Here is a 26,042-nt window from a genome sequence, read left to right on the forward strand (position 1 = left end):
GAGGGACAACTGTATCATGAAAGGGCAAAATAAGATCGACTGTCTCACCAGTTGTCCAAATGCTGGCTTCTCTTAAGTTAGGCTTTCCTGTACTTGATTCTTTCCCACTCTGACTAGAGTCTCAGCCCTGATCCTTCACCATCTCCATTCCTGCAACACATCTGCTTTGCCATCCCACAGCTGGAGGGAGTGTCCCCAAGGTTGGGAAAGTTTTGTGGTCTGAATATCTGGAGCCTCTCAATTCCCATGTAGCCTGTAGTTTATAAGCTACTTTTTTTTTAAATTTTTTTTTTTTTTTTTATTGAATCAAAATTGATTATACATATTTTGGGGGTTGAACATTGAGATCTGTTGATTAAATCAGTATTACTAGCATATATATTGTTACAAATCGTAATTATTCTTTGTGCCCCTTGTCCAACCTCTCCCCTTCCCCTATTTCCTCCCCCTCCCCCCTTTAATTGCCCTAGATTTCTTCTCTCCTTCTGAAAGAATAATGGTTACTCTGTCAATTTGTTGCCTGATCTGTCCAATGCTGGGAGATGTGATCAGGTCCCCCAATATTATCATAGAGCAGATGCTTCTGTCACTCTGAAATGGGTTTTGCGGAAAGAGATATCCTCGTCTTTTCTTTGTGTCTGCTGGTGACCCTTCCTGTGTGAATGCACTCCAGTGGTTGGCAGACCATCTGCGTGGTGGCTGTGGCATCTAGCCGCTTTTGCAGCAGCCATGGTTATTGTGGTGGCTGTGGTAGGCCACCCACATGGAGGTGCTGTTTTTGGCATGCTCCTTGATACTAGCAGTATGCCTGGTTGTGGGGTGTGTTTGGTCCCCTTCTCCATGCCTCTGGTCCCTGGGCAGGCCCCAAGGCACTGGCACCATGTGCCTGGTTGTGGGAGAGGGGTCCAGTCCCCTTCTCCAGGTCCCTGGGTGGGCCCCGAGGTACTGGCGCAGTGTGCCTGGTTGTGGGAGGAGGGTCCGGTCCCCTTCTCCATGCCTCTGGCTCTAAAGCCTATTTCATCTGTAAAATAGAGATAACAGTATCTACTTTAGGTTGTAGTGAGAATGACATGTAAAGCTTCTGGCACAGTGCCCAAGATCAAGTGTCAGTAAAAGATCTCATTATTGTTATCAGGCAAATCCATGTGCCACAAGTCTTCTTGGTCTCTCTGAAACCACACTGTCTTGGTTCTCTTCGTGCCTCTCTCTCCATCATTGGCTCTCTTTCTCTTCCTGCCTGTTAAACATTAGTACTTCCTAGAATCCTGTCCTCCACTTACTGCTTATCTCCAGCTCAGGCTGCTCTCCTGAGCCTCAGACTTCTGTATATACCTGCTTTGGGATCTCTTTCAGTTACCTTGAATGCAGCATATCTCAGACTGCACTCAGCATCTTCCCCTAAGCCAGTTTCTTCTGTATTCGTGATTTCATCTGATAGCAACCCCTTCACCATCTCATCCAAACCCAGGAAATGTCTTGGCACCCTTTCTCTCTCTCTGCCCCTCACATCCTTCACATGTGATCACATATGAAGTCTTTCTGCTTGTACCTCTTAAATATTTGTTAAATTCATCATCTCTTCTCCCTACCTTTAGAGAACTTACAGGAAACAGATCAAGTGACTTTGTCCCTTAATAAATAAAATCTGACTGCCTGAGTTTGCTCTATAAACCCTTTGTGGCCAATGCCCTACTTAAATGTGCTGGTCATGCTTTTGTACTTTGCACCTGTCCTTCACTTTCTTTGCTCTGTTCTCTCTCCTACTTTCTAACCCACCTTCTCCTCCCAGCCTTCTGCTGAGTTGGTGAATTAGCCCAAGCTTCATCTCTTCTGTGAACCCTTGTTTATTTCCTCAGTGAGAAAGAGTTGTTCCCTCCCCTCTGTTCTCATTATTTACATATCCCTTCCAGCCACATTTTATTATAATTGCTTATGTGTGATCTGCTGACCTCTTAGACTGTAAGCTCCTTGAGGAAAAAGGCCATGTCTTTCCTTTATAAACTTCTAAAATCTAAGCATAGTGTCTGGCATGTGGTATGTGCGCAATAAATTTTATTTATTTGTTTGTTTTGGCTGAGCAAATAAATGAAACAGAATAACAAAACTGATTATTAAATTGTGAGGGAGCCCAACACAGTAGAAGAGCTAGGACTTTTGTGTATCTTGGCTATAATTTTGGTTGTGATCTGATAGTAGCTAGGAAAAAAAAATAGTGTTTGTAAGTACAATAGGAAAAAACCTTGAAAAGACTGAACAGTTATTTTTTAGTGTTTCTCTGAAATACATGAGTTGAAGCATACATTTCTAACTTAGAGGAAAAAACACTAATGTGAATATTTATTTTATAGGAAAGATTCAACACTTTTTTTAGGTATACATCTTTGTTGATATTAATAGTCATTTGGAGTTGAAAAATATATAAAACTTAGCTACATTTGGAACAATTTTAAATATTGCATTTTACCACATATAAGAACTATCAAAATTTATACTGAATCATAACTAGCAAAGGTAGTTAATTCTTGAAATCAGAAAATAATTCACTCACCATGCATTATTGTAAGGAAAAGTACATTGCACGTTATGATTATTATATTTTTATAAAACTATCCTCAAAGATGTACTGAATATAAGTTACAAGATACGTTATAAGATATAAATATATTCTTATGACAGATGATGTAATCCAACCTCTTTGGGAAACAGGGTTCTCAAAATTGCATTCGGTAGTAGGTCATCTGTTAGAAAAGTTTCAACTAAAAAATATTTCTAGAGAAGCATAGGAACTAATAGAAATTATTCATCTCTTCTAGTAGCCCTTAAGGATTCTTTAACAAATTATAAAGTATTTCCGTATTGGCATGCAATTTTGAAACATTGGCATTTAACAGCGTTTATTTTACACTCAAATGTGACAAATATATATTAAACTGTTTCTCCTATAAATATTCTAAAGTTTCGGTTTTCTTTAAAAGGAGATACAGTCATCAAATGCTATTGTAGAATTGTATTGTTTATTTATAATCTATTTTGAGAGTGCAGGGTGCTGTTTTTACACTGTCTCAACTCTGTGTTTATTCAGGCTTTTCATTTGTCAGTATTTCAAAGAAAGACACTGGAATTTTCTTCTTTGAAAAGTTCCCATTACATAAAGGACATGTACCTTTATCTAAAGAAAAGAAAGGAAAAGTGAGGTCTCTTTTTGGCACCAAGCCCAGTCTAGCAGTTTGGCCATTTTTTCACATTGCTTTAGTTCTTTGAAAATTAGAAAAATGCTGTTGTTCATTTTTTTTTTTTTTGAGGCTTCCAAGGGATGAAAGACTTTGATCCTTCAACTAAAATTAGAGCACTTCTCCCAGGCACAAGATATAACAAAACACATTTAATTTATTCTCCCTTCGTGTAAACACTGAATAGCTTTAAGAAAAAATACCTGAAGACCTACGGTAGGCTTTTTTATTAAAGAGAAGTACACGTGCTCCAAAATAAAAACCACAAAATATTGGAAATGCAAAAAAAAAAAAAAAAAAAAAAAAAAAAAAAGTAAGTCATTAAAAACACTTAAAATATATACCCGAAGTTACTTATAAGCTAATACATTGAATTGTCTAGATATAAAGTCCTTTTCTCCTTTGCTGTGAACTACTTTTGGCCCTTAGTTCCTGCTCTGTTTGACTGGGAGCCATTAGGATGTGGTCTTCCTTCATACAAGTTTAAACACCTTCCCATTGCCATCACTCTCTTCAGGCCTTTATTCCTTGTACCACAGTAGTTTTATTTTCCATTGCTTCTCCCACATGAACATTATTCCAGACAAATAATTACTTTTTAATTTTCATATTCAGGTTTATCTGTCTTATATGGCTTTTCCACTTATACCACACCTGATTAATTAAAATTTTTACCTATAATTTAAAGACCAGTTTTAGAATTACTTCCTTTACAACACCTCTGATCATCTAAACTCTGGAAACGATTTCACATTTTTCTAAACTTCTATAACTTTTACTATCAGTATCTCTCAGTGGTATCTAGCATTTTCTGTAAACAGCTGTGTTTTGGCCTCCTGTTGGAAATATACAACATCATCTATGAATACTTCTTGCCAAAATCAAACCCAAATCTCAGCACACCTCTGGATCTAAGTACCAGTTTGTAAGAAATATAGAAGTTGTAGGAAAATGTGAAATGATACCAAAGACATACAGCCATCAAAATTTTCCAGACTGTTAGAAATTTTGCAGGACAAATGACTGGCTTCTTCAACAATTAAATTGAAAGGTGTGGGGAGGGGGAGGGAATGCAAGGAAGATCCTATAGATTAGAGATTTAAGACAGAGGGAACAAAAAAAAATAGATAAGTTAGTCTTCATCAAAATTAAGAACTTTTGTAAATCGAAGTATGCTATCAAGAGAATGAAAAGACAACCCACAGGAGAAAATATTTTCAAATTGTTTCTGATAAGGGATTGATATTCAGAATATATACATAATGAGCCAACAACTCAACAACAACAACATTTTTAATGGGCAGTAGACTGTAACAGACATTTCTCCAAAGAAGATATACAGATGGCGAATGTGTGCGTGAGAGGACGCTCAACATCATCAGGGAAATGCAAATCAAAACCACAGTCAGATGCCTCCTCATACCCGTTAGGGCGGCTGTTGTTAAAAAACAAAACAAAACAGAAAATAACAAACACTGAGGGCGTGGAGAAATTTGGAACCCCTGTGCATTGCTGGTAGGAGTGTAAATGATGCAGCTGCTGTGGAAAGGTTATGGCAGTCCATCAAAAACTTAAACATAGAATTACATAAAATTAAACATATGATCCAGCAATTTCATTTTGTGGTATATACCCAAAAGAAGTGAAAGCAAGGACTCAGATAGATGTTTGCACATCAGTGTTCACCATAGCCATAAGGTGCAAACAGCCCAAATGTCCATCAGCAGGTAAATGGGTAAACTATGTGGTATATGTATATACAATGGAATATTATTCAGCCTTAAAAAGGAAAGAAATTATGACATATGGATGAACTTTGAAGACATGCTGAGTGAAATAAGCCAGTTACAAAAGGACAATTAAAGATTGAATCCATTCTCAGGCTCTAAGTACTGGCCCTCTAGCAGTTCCAGTCACTCTCCATGACCTCACATTCCTAAGCTTAACATTCTCACATTATCAAAGCCCATCACCAAAAAAAAGAAAAAAGAAAGTCAGTGATCCAGCATTCTCAACAGACATCCTACAGAACCACTCTGAGTGGCCCATCTTAGATCATGGCCTGTCCCTAAACCAGTCCCTGGAGCCAAATTAAGGCAACCTGCTCATTAGCTTGGGCCTAAGCTACTTAGTCCCTGTGTCAGTTCCACAGGAGTACAGTGATTGGCTTAAGCCAATCAGCATCTACCTCCAGAGGTGAAGGTAGAGTCATCCCACCCAAACTGCAGGTTTGACAGTAGGAATGACTTCCCAAAGGAAAATCAAGTTAGTGTTATGAAGATTTAATTACTATGTCTTAAATAATGTAATTCAACTGTTGGTATATACAAATCTCTGTTATTCTGCTGAATTTATAAATTTGCTTCACTTGAGGTGTTATGAATAGTAAAAATTTAAATAAAAAGTACATGAAGTGACGTGCATATAAACTTCTGATATAAACTTATATAAACTTATTTGCATATAAACTTATTTGCTAGCCAGCATCCATTCCTCCACTGTATTAGTAGGTGTTCTCCAGAGAAACAGAACTGATAGGAGACACAGAGAGAGATTTATTATGAGGAATTGGCTCATGTGATTATGGAGGCTCAGAAGTCCCATGATCTGCCATCTGCAAGGTAGAGACCCAGGAAATCTGGTGGTGTAATTCAGTCCAAGTCTGAAGGCCTGAGAACCAGGGTAGCCAGTGGTGTAAAACCCAGTGTGATAGTAAAAGAAGATGGGATGAGATGTCCCAGCTAAAGCAGTGAGGCAGAAAAAAAAAGGGTGAATTCCTTCTTCCTCTGCTTTTTTTTAGACAGATTGGATAATGCCCTCCCACGCTGAGGAGGACAACCTACTTTACTGAATCTATCCACTCAAATGCTCATCTCAAGTGGAAACACCCTCACAGACACACCCAGAAATAATGTTTATTCTGGGCACTCTGTAGCCCAGTCAAGTTGACACTTAAATTTAACCATTCCATCCTCCTTACCAGTAATAGTAAGCTGATGAAACGAGGTATCTTTTCTCAGTATTAGGACTGTACTTCAACTCTGTATTATAAAAATTTTCCACTGTACCAAAGAGAGGTAATTTTAAGTAAAAATGTGTTTTTTAATTAGGTGAAGTTTCATTATTAATATTCCTATTGGTTACCTCTAAACCATCTAAAGCTTATTTTCTGGTATGTTTTTATGTCTTTCAGGGCTAATTTCATATACTGAGTATATTTTCTTGCTTACGATCCTCACAAGTAAGTATCCTACAATTTTTCTGAGTGATCATATGGAATTTTCCTACCAAACAAGATTTTGGAAGTTTGTTATTTATGTCTTTATCATAAAACATATGGTTGGTGCCTTGGTCCCTTATATACAAAATGTTAATGTTGTATTAGATTATCCCTTTAGGTCTCTTTTACCTCTTCTACTATGGCACCCCATAACATTGTCTTCTTAATAGAAGGCTTGTTGAACAGAATAATCACAGAGTTAGCCTGCACTTAGGAATATTAAAAACTCCCATCTGATATACAAAATTCCTGACCCTTCAAAAGTATGAAGGTGATGAAAAACAAGGAAAGACTGAGAAACATTCACAGATTGGAGGAGAGTTAGGAGATGTGATAACTAAATGCAACATGGTGTCTTGTATTTGATCCTACAATAGAAAAGCAGCATTAGGAAAAAAGCACAATTCAAATAAAGTCTGAAGTTTAGCTCATAATGCTGTGTTAATTTCTTAGTCTTGATAAATGTGCTGTGGTAATGCCAGATATTGACATTAGAGGAAGCTGGGTGAAGAGTATATGGTGACTCTCTGTGCTATCTTTACAACATTTCTATATGTCTAAAATGATTGCGACATAAGAAGCATCTTAAAAAGGCTTGCTCTGAAAAAGGGAAGTAAAAAGTAATCATCAATATGAAAACAGCCAAAGTACTATAAAAATATAGGAAAGCCCCTAGGAGAGCTAAAGAAATAAGTTCTCAAATTAATTTTGCATTGAAAGGCAGAACACTTAATAGCAGAACAGCAGCAACTGTGGAAAAGGTGCTGGAGAATGCAGGGAACAAAGCCTCCACACCGAATGTCAGCCTTTGCAAACTGTTATAAGGAGAGATCATTATTTTCTCTGTTTAGGTACTTACTCATAGTTTCTGGTGGTTTATTTCAAATTTGAGGATCTATCTGCAAATAATATTCATTTTTCACTTCATTGCAGAACCCCATTCTGGATTTCATGTTGCTTTTAAAATGCTGGATGCAGATGGTAATGAAATGATTGAAAAAAAGGAATTTTTTAAGGTAAGTAGACTCTAGTTATTTTAGGATTATCACAAAACATCGGGATGCTTGCGTGATAATTTCACATTTTCATAAAAATGAAATTATATTGTGTTTACATATGAAATGTCAATAAATTATTTGAACATTCAAAAATGTTAAATTTTTTGTAATTCAGCTTTGAGGAAACCAGTAAATGAACAGAGCACAAGATTCCAAACAGAAAGATAAGCTTAAGCATCGACATTTTTGAGAGTTTTGTTTTTATCATTTCGGCAAATAATACTACAGTAAAAACGGCTTCATGGGATACATATACACATTAAACAATATGTGTTAAAGATATACTAAAAATTATTTTTACACCAAGAAAAAGGAATAGGTGTAATAGAAATGTAAGCCTTCATAAAGAACAGGAAAAAAGTGAAAAAGCCACAGTGGTATAAATTGGTGTTAATTTTCCAGGAATTTGCGAAGGCTAATATTTGAAAAGCTGAAAATATGTCTAAATGCTATTTCCTAAGACATTACTCTAGAATAGCCAACCAGTAAATTTCACTCTCTTCTCAAAAAGTTGTTGGTAATATCAAAAAAATACCTTAGTGCACATAAACTGTTAGGTATGTGCCAGTTAGGGTCAAATGTTTTTAATCTCTTGAAGAGCTTTATGGAGAAAAGATAACATGTAGATATGTAGCAAAGTGATTAATACATACTAGCTATCATTGATGAATTAATGAGTACATATATAAATGACAAGTACATACATAAATGACTAGTTTAGACTTTTTTAAAAAGCCTTTGAAATAATGAAGCAAGTAGAACTCTCTTGCATTGCTGGTAAGAGTAAAATGGTATACACACATTGGAAAACTAAATTGGTGGCTTCTTTTACAGTTCAATATATATATTTAGCATATGACCTAGCAATTCCACTGTAGAGACAGGCAAGTATAGCAAGCAATTGTCTGGAAATCAAGAATGTAGCCAGGATTTGGGAACATCCTCATAGGGGTGATAAATAAGTCATGAGAGTGTGTATGACCTCAGAGGGGGAGAATGTGGAATGGAAAGAGGTAAGACCAGAGTCTTGAAAAACAGTTTCATTTAAGAGGTCAAGCTGAGGTTGAGAAGCCAAGAAATGAAATTGAGAAGGAACAGAGTAGCAGAGAATTAGGAAAGCCCAGAGAGTGCAGGGTAATGGAATCTCCAGAAGAAAAGAGTAACAAAGAAGGAGTCTTTAATACCAAACTCTTTAAAAAGCGGTCAAGTAAGGTAGGGACTGAGTAGAGAGTCCCTTAAATTTTGTAGGTCCGTAGGAACCATTACAGAAGCAGTTTCAAAAGAGTGGTAGGGACTGACTCCACAGAGCAAAAGACTGTAGAGGAGTGAACAGGAAGGACAAAATTGGTAGCAGTAGATAAAAATATTGCTTTGAGATATTTGATGGTTAAGGGAAAAATTAAGTTTAGCTTAAGAAAAAAAATATGTTTGCATAAGTAACACATGAAATACCAGTGCCATAAGTCACAAGGTACCTTTACTCTCCAGCTACATCAATCTTCCTCAGGGACAAGAAACAGATAGATTTAAGACTGTTGTTATTATTCAGGTAAAGAGTAATTCGTATGACATGGCCAGGATAGATAAAGGTGAAATTCTATTGAATTAATTAAGCTATTAATGTTTGCACATGCCATAATTCCCTCAGACCTGGGTGAACTTTCTGGTTTTATTCCCGGGTGTCACAAGGTATAGAGAGCCAAATCTCAGAAGTACCGTATCAACTATGTATCCCTAGAATAGTAAAGTTGGAGGTAATTTTATGAACTGATTGTAATATTGTCATACTTACCAGGACCTTTGTTTTGATGCGCTATCATAGTTTGGTGGTGATGTGAGGCCAAATCATAAAGCCTGGATGTAGCTAAAGGAGACACTGAATGTGAAACTGAAAAAAGACACTAGAGGGCATGTTGTTGTAGTTTCCTTTTTCACAGAGCACATTAGTGTGCCTTTTATGCACAGTCTCCTTTATCTTTTACTGTGTGTACAGCCTCTACTCAGGAAATTGTTGCTCATACCTACTTTCAAAGATTTCCAAATACATTTTTTCACATAACAGTTTAATATGCTGGATTTTGGGAACAATTTCTGAATACTGCAGGTCTCTACTTAAGTGTTTGGAAAAGTCTTGGATGTTCAACACATGAATTACGGAAACAAGAAAAAGAATACGTGAAGATACATCACTGATTTTTTTTTTTCTCTACACAGTAGAATAATGACAAGTCTATTTACTAGTATAAATTGCTCCTTGGTTGGTCGTTTTATTTCACATTACTTTCATACTGGTAGAAAGGACTGTGCTCTTAATATAGTAATGTTCTAATTTTGTCATACTAAGTATACCTGCTAAAGCTATTATTAAACAAATATAAAAGCTTTCAGTAGAATTTATTCTTCTCGATTTTGTAACAGTATTCTTGTTCCAGACTTTAAGCCATCATGATCCTGAAAGCAAAAATAAATTAAATTGACCCTACATACTTTTCTTCAGGCTGAAATTGAAAATATTGGTGAAAACGAACTTAAGTAGTCAATTTGATAGTCATTTTTTAGTCATTCAGAATTTCTGTCTAGCAGATGGGCACCTTCCTGCTTCTTTTACCATGTTTGTATCACATGGTGCCTTCTGTTTCTCTAACACAGTACCCCTGTTTCTTCCAGAAGCCGTGCTCTTCCTTGTGCCTGAGATGTCCTCTCCCCGTTCCAATAAGCCTAGCTCACGAGAACTCCTCCCCAGCAGTCTCTGAATCCTCTTATCCTACTTTATTTTATTTTAGTCACAGCACTTGACATTATCAGAAATTACCTTATTTGTTTACTTTTTTATAACCCCTAGCCCACTACAATATAAGATCAGTGAGGACAAGGACATTATCTGACCCTAACCTCTATATTCACTGTACCCAGAACAATACTCTTGTCACCTAGCGGGCACTTCGTACATTATTGTCATGAATCAGTGTCACATATAGCCATTGTAGAAAGTGTCTTAGGAGACCAGAGAGACTTTTAGCCTAGATCTCTAGGCCAAAATGTTTATGCTCTTTCAAATGGAAATGTTACTACAGAACTAACTATACAGCACTATAATCTTCGAAATACACTAGAACCTGCTGTAATCCTCTCCTTGAGTCCAAACGGAAATGTTTTAGGTAATACCTGACATGACAAGATTTATCTGGCCCTAGAATAAACCCTCTTGGGGGGCTGGCCAGTTAGCTCAGTTGGTTAGAGCACAATGTTATAACACCAAGGCCAAGCATTCAGATCCCCAAACCAGCCAGCTACCAAAAGAAAAAAATAATAAACAAACACTCTTGGATAGACTTCAAGACAGACCCTTGTTATTCTAAATTCCACATCCATATTGTGATAAGCCTTCTAAAAAATTCTTACTTCAGTCAACTACTCTTATTTGTTTTGTTTGTTTTATTTTGTTTGGTTTGTAACTATTTGACAATAAGACTATGTAAAGATTATAACAACTGTATTAAATGTCTTAAAAGAAAAATAAGTTTTGAACTTTCTACAAAAATTTGTAGTCAGTATTTTATGGATAACATCTATCACTTTTATTTTTTAAATTATTATCTATATGATAAATTTTGACTATTCTTCAGTACTTGATCTAGCAAAAAAAAAGAGAAATTACCAATATTAAGAATGAAAAGGAGATATAGCCACAGACCCTACAGATATTAAAAGGATTAAGATGGAATATTGTAAACAATCAATTCATACATGCTGTAAATTTGCCAACTGAGATGAAATACTTTAAAGGGCAAATACTTTAAATAACAAAAGTAACAAGAAATGAGACAGAAATCTGAATAGCCCTTTGTCAAAGGAATTGAATTTATTGTCAAAACCTTCCCACAAAGAAATGTTCAAGCCCAGATGGTTTCACTGATGCAGTCTGTCAAGCATTTAATAAAGAAGTAATGCCAAGTTTACACGAGCTCTTTCAGAAAATACAAGAAAAAGGAATACTTCCCTCCCACGTTATGAGACCAGCATGTTCCTGACAACTAAAACTTGGCAAAGACTGAACAAGAAAAGTAATCTATAGACCAGTTTTCCTCGTGAACAAAAGTACAAAAATACTTAACCCAAATAGAGCAAATCAGATCAAGCACTATATAAAATAGTACATCACAACCAAGTGAGATTTATCAAAGGAAAAGAAAATGAGTTTAATGGTTGAGAAATCAATCGGTGCAATCTATCATATTAACAGAATAAAGGAGAAACTAATATGATCATGTCAGTACGTGCGGACAAAGCATTTGACAAAATAAACCTTTTCACCATAAAACTCAGCAAAGTAGGAATAAAAGAGAAACTCTTCAATCAGATAAAGAGCATTTACAAAAAAATTTAAGTTAGCATCATGCTACAAGGTCAAATACTGAATGTTTTACCCTTAAGATTAGAAACAAGGCAGGGATGTCTATTTTCACTTCTTGTTTGACACTTTACTGGAGGTTCTAGTGATAACAGCAATGCAAGAAAAAAAAAACAAAAAGACTGGAAAGGAAGAAGTAAAATCTGACTTTATTCACAGACAACATGATTTTATGAAAATCCTAAGGAACCAACAACAAAAGCAAAGACTGCTAGAACTATAAGTGAAATTAGATTTTGGGATAAAAGATCAATATGCAGAAATGAATTGTATTTCAGTATTCTAGTAGCAAATAGTTGGAAAATGAAATTTAAAACAGTTCTACTTAGGGTAGTATCAAAGAACAAAAGAATTAGAAAAAACTTAACAAAAAGCATGCTCTAAAAACTTCAAACATTGCTGGTAGGAACTCAGAGAGGCCTAAATAAATGGAGAAATATAACATGTTAATGGATTAAAAGATTCAGTAGTATTAAGATGTCAGTTCTTCCCAAATTGGCCTAAAGATTCAACTTTCCTAAGCAAAATCCCAGCAGGCTTTTTTTGCAGAAATTGACAACTGATTTTAAAGTATGTAAACAAAAGAAGAGGACTTAAAGACACCCAGGTCAATCTTGAGAAACAAGAACAAAGCTGGGTAATTCACACTAATTAACTTCAAGACTTACTACAAAGCTACAGTAATGATGACATTTTGTTATTGGCCTAAGGACAGACAGGTAGATCAGTGGAAGACAATGAAGAGTCCACACTTACATGGTCATAGTTTCAGTCCATTTTCTGTTGCTGATAACAGAATACCTGAAACTGGGTAATTTATAAGAAAGTGTAACTTATTTCTTACAGTTTTGGAGGCTGGGAAGTCCAGGGGGTACATCTGGTAAGGGCCTTCTTCTTTGTGGGGCTCTGTACAGAGTGTCGTGGTGCACACAGAATATCACATGGCAAGAATGGCAAGAGCTCTTTAACATGCTCACTTGTTCTCCTTGTAAAGCCACTCCCATGACAACCCACTAAACCATTAACCTATCAGTCTATGAATGGATTAATCCATTCACAAGGGCATAGTCTTCACAGTCCAGTCACCTCTTAAAGGCCCACCTTTTAACACTGCCATAGTCAGATTTCCCACCCTCTGAACATTGTTACAGTGGGGTTCAGGCATCAATGAGTTTGTGGGGGGAGGGGAGAGACAGTCAATCCACAGCAATCACGTAGTTTTCAATACAGGCGCCAACTCAATTAATGGGGAAAGAAAAGTCTTTTCAACAAATGGTACTAGAACAAATGGATATACATATGAAGAAAAAATTAGCAAATAATTTTAGCCCTACCTCACACCATATACAAAAATGTATTTGAGGCAGATTCTAGATCTAAACATAAAAGCTAAAACCATTAAGCTTCTAGGTAAAAAACATTTTTAAAAATCTTCAGAATCTAGAACAGGCAGTGTTTCTTGGGGCACCGAAAGCAGTAACTATAAAAGGAAAAACAATAAATTAACCTTCACCAAAGTTAAAAACATGTACTCCTTCAAAGACACCATTAAGAAAATGAATAGGCAAGCAGTAGATTGGGAGAAAATATTTTTCAAACAGATTTCTGACAAAGGGCTTATATCCACAATGTTTAAAGAACTCCTACAATTTGAGAGTATTAAAAAAAATTTTAATGGCAAAGGACTACAACAGACTCTTCACAGGAGAAAATATAGAAATGAGAGATAAGAATTTGAAAAAGTATTCTACGTGAGTTGTCAGGGGAATGCAAGTTAAAACCACAATAACATACTGATGACCACACCAAGTGTTGATGAGGAAATGAAGGAACCAGAATTCACGCTGGAGAAAGGTTTGACAGTTTCTTATATAATTAAACAGACCTCACTGTTACCCTCCTAGGCATTTATCCAAGAGAAATTAAAGCCTGTGTCCACAAAAATGAGTTGTGCATGAACGTATGGCAGCTAGATTCACAATAGCCAAAACTGGAAACAACACAAAACATTTATCAACAGGTAAATGGGTAAATAGTGGTACATGTATACAGTGGAATACAATTCAGCAGTAAATAAGAACAAACACTGATGTGCAAATAACATGGATTAATCTCAAATAAATTTTATTATGCTGAGTGAAAGGAGGCAGACACAAAAGAATACATACTATTTGATTACATTTATTGGAATTTCTAAATGAGGTGAGACTAATTTAGGTGGAAAAAAAAAAAACCAGAACTGCCTCTGTGAGGGTATAGAGAGTAGGGAAGAGACACAAACTGGCAAAATTGTATGGCTAAGATTTGTACATTTCAATGTATGACTTTTTTCCATAAGAGTTGTAAATAATAATACAGAGAGGAGCAGCGAAGTGGGTAGAGTATAGATGATCCAAGACTGGCAGAATACTGCTAATCATTGAAGCTGAGTAATGTTTATATGGTGGTTTATTGTAGAATTCTGTTCGCTTTGCTTATGTGTGAAATTTTCCATAATAAAAATTTTAAAGGTGGGAGGGAGAGGATTAAGCAAAGGGAGAAATGTTTGTGTATTGAGGTTGGTGTTATACCATTTGGTTGTCAACTTAAAAGGTAAAACAAATAAAAAGCTTTTCAACTTTTTTTCCTGAAATAAGGAGGAGGAGGAGCATTGAAAACTGGCTGAGGGATTTAGCAAGAGATAAACCATTTGCCTGAAACAAGCAGAAATAGCTAAATTTGAGATAATTGATTTGGAATTTAATTGCAATAATTTTCAAAGTATTAGAAAGAAATAGCCTAGGAAAAACTGAGTGAAGATTTGTCTCCTAATTGATTTGAATCCATAGTTTTGGATTTTTGTCTACATCTGATTTATTTTAAATCCTTTTTTTAAAAATTCGCTTTCCATATGAGGATTGGTATAAATGACTCAAAGGTAAGTGGGTTTGTTAATGTACTCAATTTCAAGGTACTATTGACAATTTTATATTTAGTAAAATATAAATTGTTAAATTATTTTAATACTTCATAAATGCATAAAGGGAAAGGAAGAAAATGTATGGGATAAAAACAGCTTTTTAAGAGTTATATACTTGAAAATGTGGCCATAAACTATCAGGGATATAAAAAATTAATTTTGAATGAAAATTCTCTTGAGAGAAAGACACGGCACTCATGAAGTGTTTATATAGAGCTGCCTTTAGAACATGTATCCATTACATAAGCTAGCTTTCTTAGGAGAAAATTGTAATAATAATAATAATGTTAATACTTTTATTTTTCTCCTTTGATTCTTACATGATCTAAGAAAAAAGATGTTAGGAGTAATGATACAGAAAGAGTTTGTTAATATTTAACAAATAAGTAGTGTATATTTTATAGTTAATAACATCTGTTTTTTAAGTTGTTTTGAAAAATTCAGTAAACACATGTGTAAACTCGTGTTTGCAATCTTTTTAGCTGCAGAAGATCATAAGTAAACAAGATGACTTGACAGCAATGAAAACTAATGAAACGGAATGTCAGGTATGTACAAATAAACTAAATATTTCCAAACAGATGATATTTATAATAGCTGCTCTATTCTGTTTGTTCAAATAAATACTCCCAGATCATTGGTAAGATTTATCAGTAAGTTAATTCTTAACATATTTTAAATAGATGTGCTATATGCACATGGTCCTGACTTTAAAGGGCATGTATGTAGGTAGAGCAGAATTTTCCTCCAGGTCACCCAGTTCTCCTTCCTGGGCAATGAGTGCTAGCAATTTCCTGGATATTCTTCTAGAAATAGTGTATGCATACATAAGCATATTTGTAAATACATAGATAATCTATATATTCTTTTTCATCTTTATACAAGCAGTAGCATATTATACACTTTTGTTTTTTCACTTAGTATGTCCAAACATCTCATTCTTTTTTAATGGCTACATAGTACTTGGTTGTATGGATGTAGCAGTTTATGTAACCATTCCCCTTTTGAAAGACATTTAACATGTATTTATCTTTTGATATTACAAATAATGCTGCAGTGAATAATTCTGTAATATCATTTTTTATATATGTGAATATATCTGAGGGATTCTTCCCAGATTCCATTGCTGGGTCAGAAGGTACAAACATTTCCAAGGTCACTGATAGACTTTGATAAATACCTCCTATAGAATATGAACCAGTTTCATTCCCACCAGTAATGCATATCAGTAAATCTTCAATTGATAATCTTTCAGTTGTAATTCCACACTGTGCTTTCCATGAGATTTTCTTAAATTTCTAAATTGTTTTCTCTTTCACAGCATATCTACTTCAAAATTTGCAAATTATTAAAATCTCAGTTCTTAGGCCACCAGACATGTGGGGGTGAGGGGGGAGAAGTTGGCGAGAAATTGCTAAAGGGCTACAAAAAAACGATTACATTATATAATGTTGAATGTACTAATTAACCTGATTTGAGCATCACATTTCAACAGGTATTGATATTCATACCCACAAATATATACAATCAATTATGTTTCAATAAAGAAAATAAAATCTCAGTTCTTTTTTACATTTCATTCCCTTTGAACAGTCCTATACTGGACTTCTTTGTCTCACATCCAAGGCCTTGAATAGTATTTCCTTTTCCTAGATGTACATATCCCATATGCTCCCAAAGTACTCTGTGTGTCCCTAATCATAGCACTTTGTCATACGTTAGCATAATTGTTCAATTGTTTGTGTCCTCCTCTACAGGGAAAGCATCATGCTTCTCTTTAAGGTTTTGTAAAGTTAGGGAAGCAGTCCACAAAACCACTCTCACTTCTGATAGCAACCGCAAGTTCGAGGGACCCCAAGACTACCTACCCTGAGGCCTAGGAATTTACTGGGAGGACTCCCAGAACTTGCTGAAAGTTGTTATGTTCATAGTAACAATTGATCACAGTGAGAGGATAAAGATTAAAATCAGCCAAGGGAAGAGGCACATGGGACAGAGTTCTAGAAAGTCCCACAAGCAGAGATTCCAGTTATCCTCTCCTAGTGGAGTCTTGGACAGTGCTAATAACTTTCCCAACAACACTGTGTGATAGTATACATGGACTAGTGCCAACCAGGGAAGCACACCCAAGGCCTGATTTCAGAGATTTTATTGGGATGAGCCAGTTAAATTAGATTAATCTATGATTATGCCCATTAAATTAATCTATGAATTCAGCTCAGTCCAGGTCACAACTCAAAAACTGAGTGTTTAGTTTTTGCTTTTTGGTGTTTTTTGGCTGACAGAGGTTGGGAAGGAAGTGCATGTGGGCAGTTGTGTACTGAATGGCAAAACGATTCTAAAGTTTATCTGGAAGAATAAACATAAGAGAATAACCATGAATATTCTGAAAAATGCAAGTAACGAGAGGGACTCTTCCTACCAAATAAAGTGATATCATGAGAAATAGAACAGTCAAAATATAACCAAATACATATGGGCATTATTATATAATATAGGCAGCATTTTTAATCAGTAGAAAAACACTGATTATCAAATTACTTTTGAGTAATCCAAAAACCTAGAAGTCATTCTTGACGTCTCCTTACTCTTCTTGTCCAATTTGTCACTAAATCCTGTCTGTTCTGCCTCTCAAATATTTCTCAAATTCATCCTTTGTTTCCTTTGTTTCCTCTGCTATCATTTGGTCGGGCCACTGTCATTTCTTACATGAGTCACTATCTGACTTACCTCCCTGCATCCACTCTGTTTTAGAGTTCATTTTCCCATTGTAGCCAGGGTGACTAAAAGCACAAATGTGATATAACCGTCCTTCTTAAAATTCTTCAACAATTTCCTTTTGCTCATGGGATAAATTCAAAAATCCTTGTAGGCCTGGGTAACCCAGCCCTGACCATCCTATGGCCTGTTGCTACACCACTTTTCTCTGAGGCAGAGCAAGTGCACAAGAACTCAGACTCAGAGGCCTAACTGCCCAGGTTCAAATGCTGCTTTCATCATCTAGTATCTGTGTGACCCTGGGCATACCAGCCTACCTTAGTGGGTTATTTTGGTGTTAAATGAGTTAGTACATTTAAATCTCTTGGAACTGCTTAACACATCAGTAGTATGTAAGTATTTGGTACTATACTTATTGTCACTTTCTGCACCACAGCCATGTAGCTTCATGCTCTCTTGCACCTTGAGGCCTTATACATTGTGCTCCCCATTTGGAATGTTTATTCGCACTTCTTAGTTAAATTCTGTAAAGATTTCTGATCTCAGTTTAACTGGCATGTTCTCAGGAAGGCCTCACCATAGCTTCTGAATCAGTCCTGTTACACCCTCCCATGGCTTCCTGTACCCTAACACTTCATGGTGTGATTACTATTTTTAATCACTTGTTGAATGCCCAACTATCCCCCGAGAATGGAAGACCATGAATCCCCTAGGGCTAATACAGTGTCTGGCACATAATAGGTATTCACTGCATTCTTGTTTTTATACTATAGGTAGTACAGTTGTATTCCAAAAGCCATAACAAAATTCTTGTAGATTTGACTACTGATATTTTTTTTAATAAACAACACTTCAATGGGAAAATAGGCAAAAGACATGAAGGGGCAATTAGCAGAAATACAAGTGACCAATAAATATGAGTAATCAAAGAAATACAAGTTGAAATAATAGTGATTTCTTTAAAAATTTGTTTTCCTACCAGATTGCAAAGATGAAAAACAATAATAATCCTTTGTGCTCTCTAAGGTACAATGGAGTGGGCACTCTTGGTGGTAAAGTAAATTGCAAAGATATCTAACAAAATTAAATGCAAATGCCATTTGTCCCAGCAATTTCACTAAGTAATTTATATATACAAGTGTATAAATATAAACATATAACAGTATTTCTTACAGCCATGTTTATAGGGGGAAAAAAATTAGAAACAACCTAAATATCCATCAATAGGGAATGAGTTCATTACATTACAGCAGGCAGCCCTGGCTAGGCCACATGTCAAATGTGGCATTTCTTGTGAATGAAAAGAACAAGAAATATATGTTAATAAAAAAGAAAGAAAGTAACATTTGCTACACTGAAAAGATGTGTTCATGTGTGTTTCTTTATGTGTGTTTATGTGTGTCTCTTTCTCTAGTCATACCTTACGCAAATGAGATCATTACATACATGTTCTGAAAACAGCTTTTTTTCTTATAAAGTGGAGCAACTTTTCATACGACAAATATAGATCCTGTCTCATAATTTTTAATGGCTAGTCCATAAAATGTACCATTTTGACAGGTTGTCCATAAGTAATTTTTTAGCATTTTTTTTTTCCTAAAGATGACCATTAAGGGGATCTTGACTTGGTCTTGTCAGCACCACGCTCACCCAAGTGAGCTAACCAGCCACCCCTATATAGGGATCTGAACCCGTGGCCTTGGTGTTATCAGCACCACACTCTCCCATGTGAGCCACTGGCTGCCCTAATTTTTTAGCATTTTGACAAGTTGTCCATAAATCAGAATGTTTAATGTGTTTGAGAAGGCATCGTTATCACACTGAATTGGAATAATTCTAGCCAGAAGCAAAGTAAATATCAAGTTAGCCTTCAGAGCTCTATAAGGATAAATATGATTTCTTTCAGATATTTTGAAATATCGAACATAGCTGTAGAAAGTTTTCATTTGGTTTAGATTTAGGTCTAATGACTGTCTTTTTGTTTGTTTTTTTAAAAGAAAGTACAAAAACAGCAGGTATATGCACGAATGAGAAGGCCCTTCAAACCGAAATGAAAACTTGGAAACACCTGTCCATTAAGAATGAATTAAAATATATTTTGTGTTAAGAATAGATGAATAAACAATGTCTACAGTAGTCATAAAACAAATTTGGGGTTAAACTGCAGCTCTATTTAGTTTTACATTCAGAGCAATACTTTAATTAGGAAAAAATTATCGTATGTTCTATCATTTGTTCTTTGTCATAGATGAATATCAAATTAGAAGCTATCCTGAAAGAAATTTAGCAGTGTAACATTGTCTAGACTACAAGTATAGCTGTAAACCTGGAGAATTAGTAATATTCTATGTTTATAAGTATATTATTTCAGATTATTGGGACAAGCATAACAATCAGCTTATTACCTGTCCCATCTATAAATACTACTGAATGCTTTGGAAGCAGAACAGTGTTTGCCCAGCTTGAATTTGATGACATTTTAGCTAATTATTTAATTGATATAACCTTATTTTGGACAATAAATCTGAGGCAAATAACTGTAGCCTAAGTAGATATATAGGACCTGAGCACTTGGAGAGACAAAGTTGAGTCCAAGAATAGAAATTTCTAATTCACAACTACGTAGAACAGAAAAGAGAACAACAAACTTAGTCTTTCATAGACCATAGTATTCACATAGGGAGTAGAGAACCTATATTAAGGAATTGGGGATCAGAGTTGCTAGGAAGGGCCAAAATAAGTTCTTTTGATCTTCATTCTTTATCCATTCTAGGCAATCCCTGTTTTGAACAGGGAAGGTCCAGAGAGCACTATGTCCTATGGCACTGACCAGAGTCACATAAATAGCCCTCATTAAATTGTCACTCCATAAGGGGACTAGGCAAAGGAGAGTTCAGGAATGAAGCCAACATGATAGAGTTGGAGATAGTTGGAGGGTTTGGGGTGCTGGGGTTACAAACCTGCATGACATGGAATACAGAGCACCTCATGGCTAAGTCTTCTGTATGGGCAGCCATTCTAAGAGCATTTCAGAGTATTAGAAGTGGGCACGTTTATTTAACAAATATGTTCTGATATGTAAATGATTATTAAGCAATTTTACAATGTATTTAAGGACTTGTGTGCTATGTGTTAAAGTTACAAGTTTCGTTCCCTCAGAGTTTATTTATAAACTAGAGAAGATACTTAAAAAGTACAGTGCAGTGAAAGAGCAAAACTACCTTTCCACTATCAAAATGGAAAGGAAACTAGTATCCATTATTTATTCTTGGATAAATGGATAGCTTCATATGTTCATTCTCATTCACATTCTAATTCAACCCTTGAAATTTATTTTTATTCTAATGAGAGACTTTGTCAATTATTTCAGACTTCTTGGAGTTTTGGGGGATAGCTTGAGGGTAAAGAAAGGCTTTTCCCTTGAATCTAAGATCAAAATCCTGAATGCTGACTCTGAATTCTTTAATAATTTTAGTTTATGGACAAATTTGAATCTTAAAACTGATTATTTCTCATTTTTGGTTTGCCCCCATCTTAGTCCATTTCTGTTGCTTATAACAAAATACTTGAAACTAGGTGATTTATAAAGAAAAACAAAATCTATTGTTTACAGTTTCTGAGGCTGGGAAGTCCAAAGTCTGTCTGATAGTAACAGTAGTGACCCAGGGGTCTCACATTGCAGGATGGAAGAAGCAGAGAGAGAGAGAGCAAGAGGCCAACTTACTCATTCAGTCTCCTTTTAAAGCCCTCCAAACCACACCTATGATCGTCATTTTTAACTCATTCACTACAGCATGGTCTTACAATCTAATCTCTTCAAAGCACCACCTTTCAGTTACCATAATAGGATTTCCCACCCTCAACAGTTACAGTGGGAATTAAGCTTCTAATACAGGAAATGTGGGGGACACAATTCAAGCTTCAGTGAGTTTAGAGGGGATATAATGCAATCCACTACAGCCCCCCAGGAATTTCAAAGCAAAATTTATAATCTACCTTTAAGAATTATGGAAGACCCTGTAGCACATTAATGTTTTTATGTTAATTCCCTAGCTTTCTCTTACCAAAGGACCCTTAGTTTAACTTCATGTTGTAGGGTGTGAGGGAGAGAGAGAGAGAGAGTATGTGTGTGTGTGTGTGTGTGTGTGTGTGTGAGATTAAGCAGTCTTAATTCCTTTGTGGAAGGGGGAGATAAATAGATGGACAGATGAGCATATTAAGTTCTTCTGTAACACAAACTAACAAGAGTTCAAAGACAAGATAAAATAACAACAGAATGAGATGATAGTGGATACCTCAGAGCTAAGAAAACAAATCAAGACCCCAAACGGCATTATTGCAGATGGATAGATGGGCAGTTAGACAGACAGAAAGATTTGATTGAGGGTGCTTGGAAAAGCTGGGTTAAAAGGAGTGGAAGTGGATACTCTCATATGCCTGCGTACCACTAAATACTCAGAGACATATGTTCTCTTTGAGAAAGAAAATAAAGGAAAGCCTTGGAATAGAGGGCAGATCTGTGTCAGTCAGGATGCAGCCTATGGATACTGATACTTTTTTCTTTTTTCTTTTTCTTTCTTTTCTTTTTTTTTTTTTTGTTTTGATATTTCTTTAAGGATTTAAGGGGAGACAAGTATTTATCAAAAAACAAATGAGAAAGTCTGTTCTATTCCTAGCAGTTTATAATCTATTTATTAGATTTTTAATAGTGTTGCTTGTTTTTTCTCTTCTTTTTTTCTCTAGCTCTGTTTCTCCATTTTTATCTTTCTCTTCTTACTGTATCTTACCCTTGAATTCTTGTTCATGTCATAGAAGCATTTAATATGGATCTGAGCTAAAAATAAGGAGCCCTTTCATTTCTGGAAAGATGGAGTTGATGTACTTTTCCCTATTTCTCCCTCCAAGTATAAATAAAAACCCAGAACATTATGTATAAAACAAACATACAAGGACCAGGTGGAGAAAAGAAGGAAGACCAGCTAGGGACCATAGAACCAAAGGAATGACAGGGTCGTGAGTTTCCTGGGTTTTATTTTTGTCTCATATACCCCAGACTTGGAGCTAAAGGACCTGGCAACCCAGAGATACCAACAAGCACAGATTTTAGAAGCCTCAACAAAAGCCTGCTCACCCTAACCTAAAGACCAGGGAAGGAGCAGCCTAGCAAGACAGAAAACTTTTACACAATAATTACTCCAGCCAAATACATGGAAAAAACTATCGCCACCTCTCATCCACTCATATCAGCAAAGGTTGAGTGCAGAGCCTACACATCCACTCCTGTAGGCCTGTAATGAGGTGACCCAAACTGTCCTCCACCCACAATGGTGGCGTCAGAGAAGGCAAAGTAAGGAGCCAGGATTTTTATCCCCACTAATGTTATCAAATGAGGACTAGTGGGAAATCAAGACTCACAACCCCCCAGTAGTAATGAAGCCATTTTCTCTATCTCCCCTCACCCTTGGTATCAGTGGAGGCTACAAAAGAACATTAACAAGGCACTCCAACCCCACCCATCCAGGGGATTATCATTGGAGGCCTAGTATGGAGCAAGAACTCCCACCCCTGCCCAATAGTAATGAAAAGATCCCTCCCAATTAGAAGCATTAAATAAGGCACAGAGTGTTATGATACCCAAAATGTTCACATTTCAATAAAAAAATCATTCATTATACAAAAAGCCAGCGTTATCCAAACTTAATAAATATAAACAAAATCATCAGATGGCAACACCAAGGTGTCAGAAATGTAAGAATTATCAGAGATTCTAAAGCAACCATCATAAAAGTGTTTCAACAAGCAATTACAAACACACTTGAAACAAATGAAAAGATGAAAACCTCAGCAAAGAAATAGAAGCTACATAAGAGTTATTTCAAGGAGTCTGCAAATTTTTATGGTCACCAAGCATCATTTGCATACCAAATAAACAATGCCTTGGACATGCCAGTACTCTTATTTTACAAAAATTTGTGTATACATGTTGATGAATAAAAGTTCATTTATAAGTATTACTGAACTCACAGTGAAAAAAGAAAAAAGAAAAAAATAGAAGCTATACAAGAAAAACCAAATGAAAGTTTTAGAACTGAACAATGCAGTAACTGAAATAAAAATCTCAATGAATTGACTCAACAGCAGAATGGAGGCGACAAAGAAAGGATCAGTGAACTGGAAGATAGAACAATAGAAATTACGCAGTGTGAACAACAGAGAGAAAATAAAACTGGGGGAAAAATGATCAGAGGCTTAAGCACCTGCAGGATTATAACAAAAGATTCTAATGTTTTTGTCACTGTAGTATCAGAAGGGCATGAATGCTGTGGATTGAATCGTGTCCCTCAAAGTTCATGTGTTAGAAACTTAACCCCTACTGTAACAGTGTTAAGAGGTGGGAAATCCTATTACGGTACTTGAAAGGTGGGGCCTTGAAAAGGTGATTGAACTTGAGGACCATGCCCAAGTAAATGGATTAATTCATTGAGGGTTTAGTGGTGGCCACGGGCGTGGTTCTAAGAGCTTTCAGAGGAGGAGTGAGGAGTTAGCTCACTCTCTGTGTCTGCCGTCTGTCATGTGATGCCCTGCTTTGCTGTGAAGAGTCATTACCCACCACCAAGTCTCTCACCAGATGTGTTCCCTGGACTGTGGACTTCCCATCCTCCATAACTGAAGTAAATAAATATTGTTTCTTTATTAATTATCCAGCTTCAGGTATTTGTGTTATAAGCAACAGAAATAGACTAATACAATGAGAGAGAGAGCAGTGCTGAAAAACATACTCAAAATACTAGCTGAAAACTTCCCAAATTTGGCAAAAGATGTAAACCTAGAGATTCAAGAACCTGAGCAAACCCCAGATAGTCTAACCCTAAAGAAATTGACACCAAAGGGCCGACCCCGTGGCACACTCGGGAGAGTGCAGCGCTGGGAGCACAGCGGTGCTCCCGCCGCGGGTTCGGATCCTATATAAGGACGGCCGGTGCACTCACTGGCTGAGTGTGGTACAGCTGGTCACAAAAAGACAAAAAAAAAAAAGGAAATTGACACCAAGACATATTATACTCAAACTTCTGAAAATGAATGGCAAAGAATCTTGAAAGCAGCACCAGTGAAACAACACCTTACCTGTAGGAGGAAAACAATTAGAGTGGCAATGATCTCAAGTGCTGAAGGAAAAGAACTGTCAATGCAGAGCCAATATACAGTGAAACTCTCTTCAAGAATGAGGGGGAAATCAAGATGTTAGAGGAGGAAAACTTAAGAGAATTTGTCACCAACAGACCTACCCTAAATAAATAGCTAAACATATTCTCTAAACAAAAAGATAACAACAAAAGAAAGAACTTTGGAACATCAGGAAGAAGAATGCACTAAGCAAAAATATGGGTAAATACAATAGACTTTTCTTCTCCTCTTGAGATTCAAGCAAAAATTATACCATTGACTGATATGGTTCTAAGTGTTTATTTAAGACCATTATATTATAAACAGGAGAAGTAAAGAAACTTAAACATTGTAACACCAGTAGACTGTATTAACTTATGTATATGTAATGTAATACTTAGAACAACCACAAAAGAGGCTATACAAAAATATACTTTCAAAAACACTGTAGATAAATCAAAATTAAATTTTAAAAAAGGTTTAAGTAACCTAAAGGAAGAAAAAAGCAGAGAAGCAAAAAAACAATGAAAAGAAAACAAAAGCAAAAAACAATGAACAGAAAAAAAAATGGCAGACTTAAGCCCTAACATATCAATGATTACACTAAATGTAAATAGTGTAAATGTACTCATCAAAAGACAGACTGGAAGAGTGGATTAAAAGATGACCCAACTATATGCTACAATAAACTCACATCAGATATAGAGATATAGGCACCTTGAAAGTAAAAAGATGAAAAAAGATGTACCATGCAAACATTAATCACAGGAAAACAGGAGTGACTATCTAATGTTATATAAAGTTAACTTCAGAGCAAAGCAAATTACCAGAGACAGAGAAGGATATTACATAAGGATACAAGCATCAAACCACCAAGACAACATTCTAAACATGTATACAGCAAACAGAGCTAAAAAAAAAAAATGTGATACCAAAACTGATAGAACTGTAAGGGGACATAGACAAATCTACACTTATAGTTGGCCATTTCAACAACTCTCTTTCAACAGCTGTTAGAACAACTAAACAAAATCAGTAAGGCGTAGAAGAACTCAACGGTACTATCAAACAAGATCTAATTGATATTTATAGAACACTCCTCCCAATAACAGAAGACACATTCTTTCCAAGTACCCATGAAATATATATCAAGGTAGAAGATATCACCAAGGCAAACCATATCTCAGGACACAAAACAAACTTTGACAAATTTACTATTTTC

The 26,042-nt window shown here is 35.8% G+C and overlaps 1 protein-coding gene across 1 annotated transcript in view; it reads left to right on the forward strand.

Moving 5' to 3' along the window:
- The window catches only part of MICU2 (mitochondrial calcium uptake 2), a 120,978-nt gene that overhangs the window by 71,046 nt on the left and 23,890 nt on the right, over positions 1–26,042 (forward strand). Inside the window, exons 5-7 of the mRNA XM_063102763.1 lie at positions 6,424–6,471; positions 7,444–7,526; positions 15,421–15,486. Coding sequence (XP_062958833.1) covers positions 6,424–6,471; positions 7,444–7,526; positions 15,421–15,486 — 197 coding nt within the window. The remainder of the gene's footprint in view (positions 1–6,423; positions 6,472–7,443; positions 7,527–15,420; positions 15,487–26,042) is intronic.

The sequence above is a fragment of the Cynocephalus volans genome, chromosome 7 (assembly GCF_027409185.1).
Source record: "Cynocephalus volans isolate mCynVol1 chromosome 7, mCynVol1.pri, whole genome shotgun sequence".
NCBI lineage: Eukaryota > Metazoa > Chordata > Mammalia > Dermoptera > Cynocephalidae > Cynocephalus > Cynocephalus volans.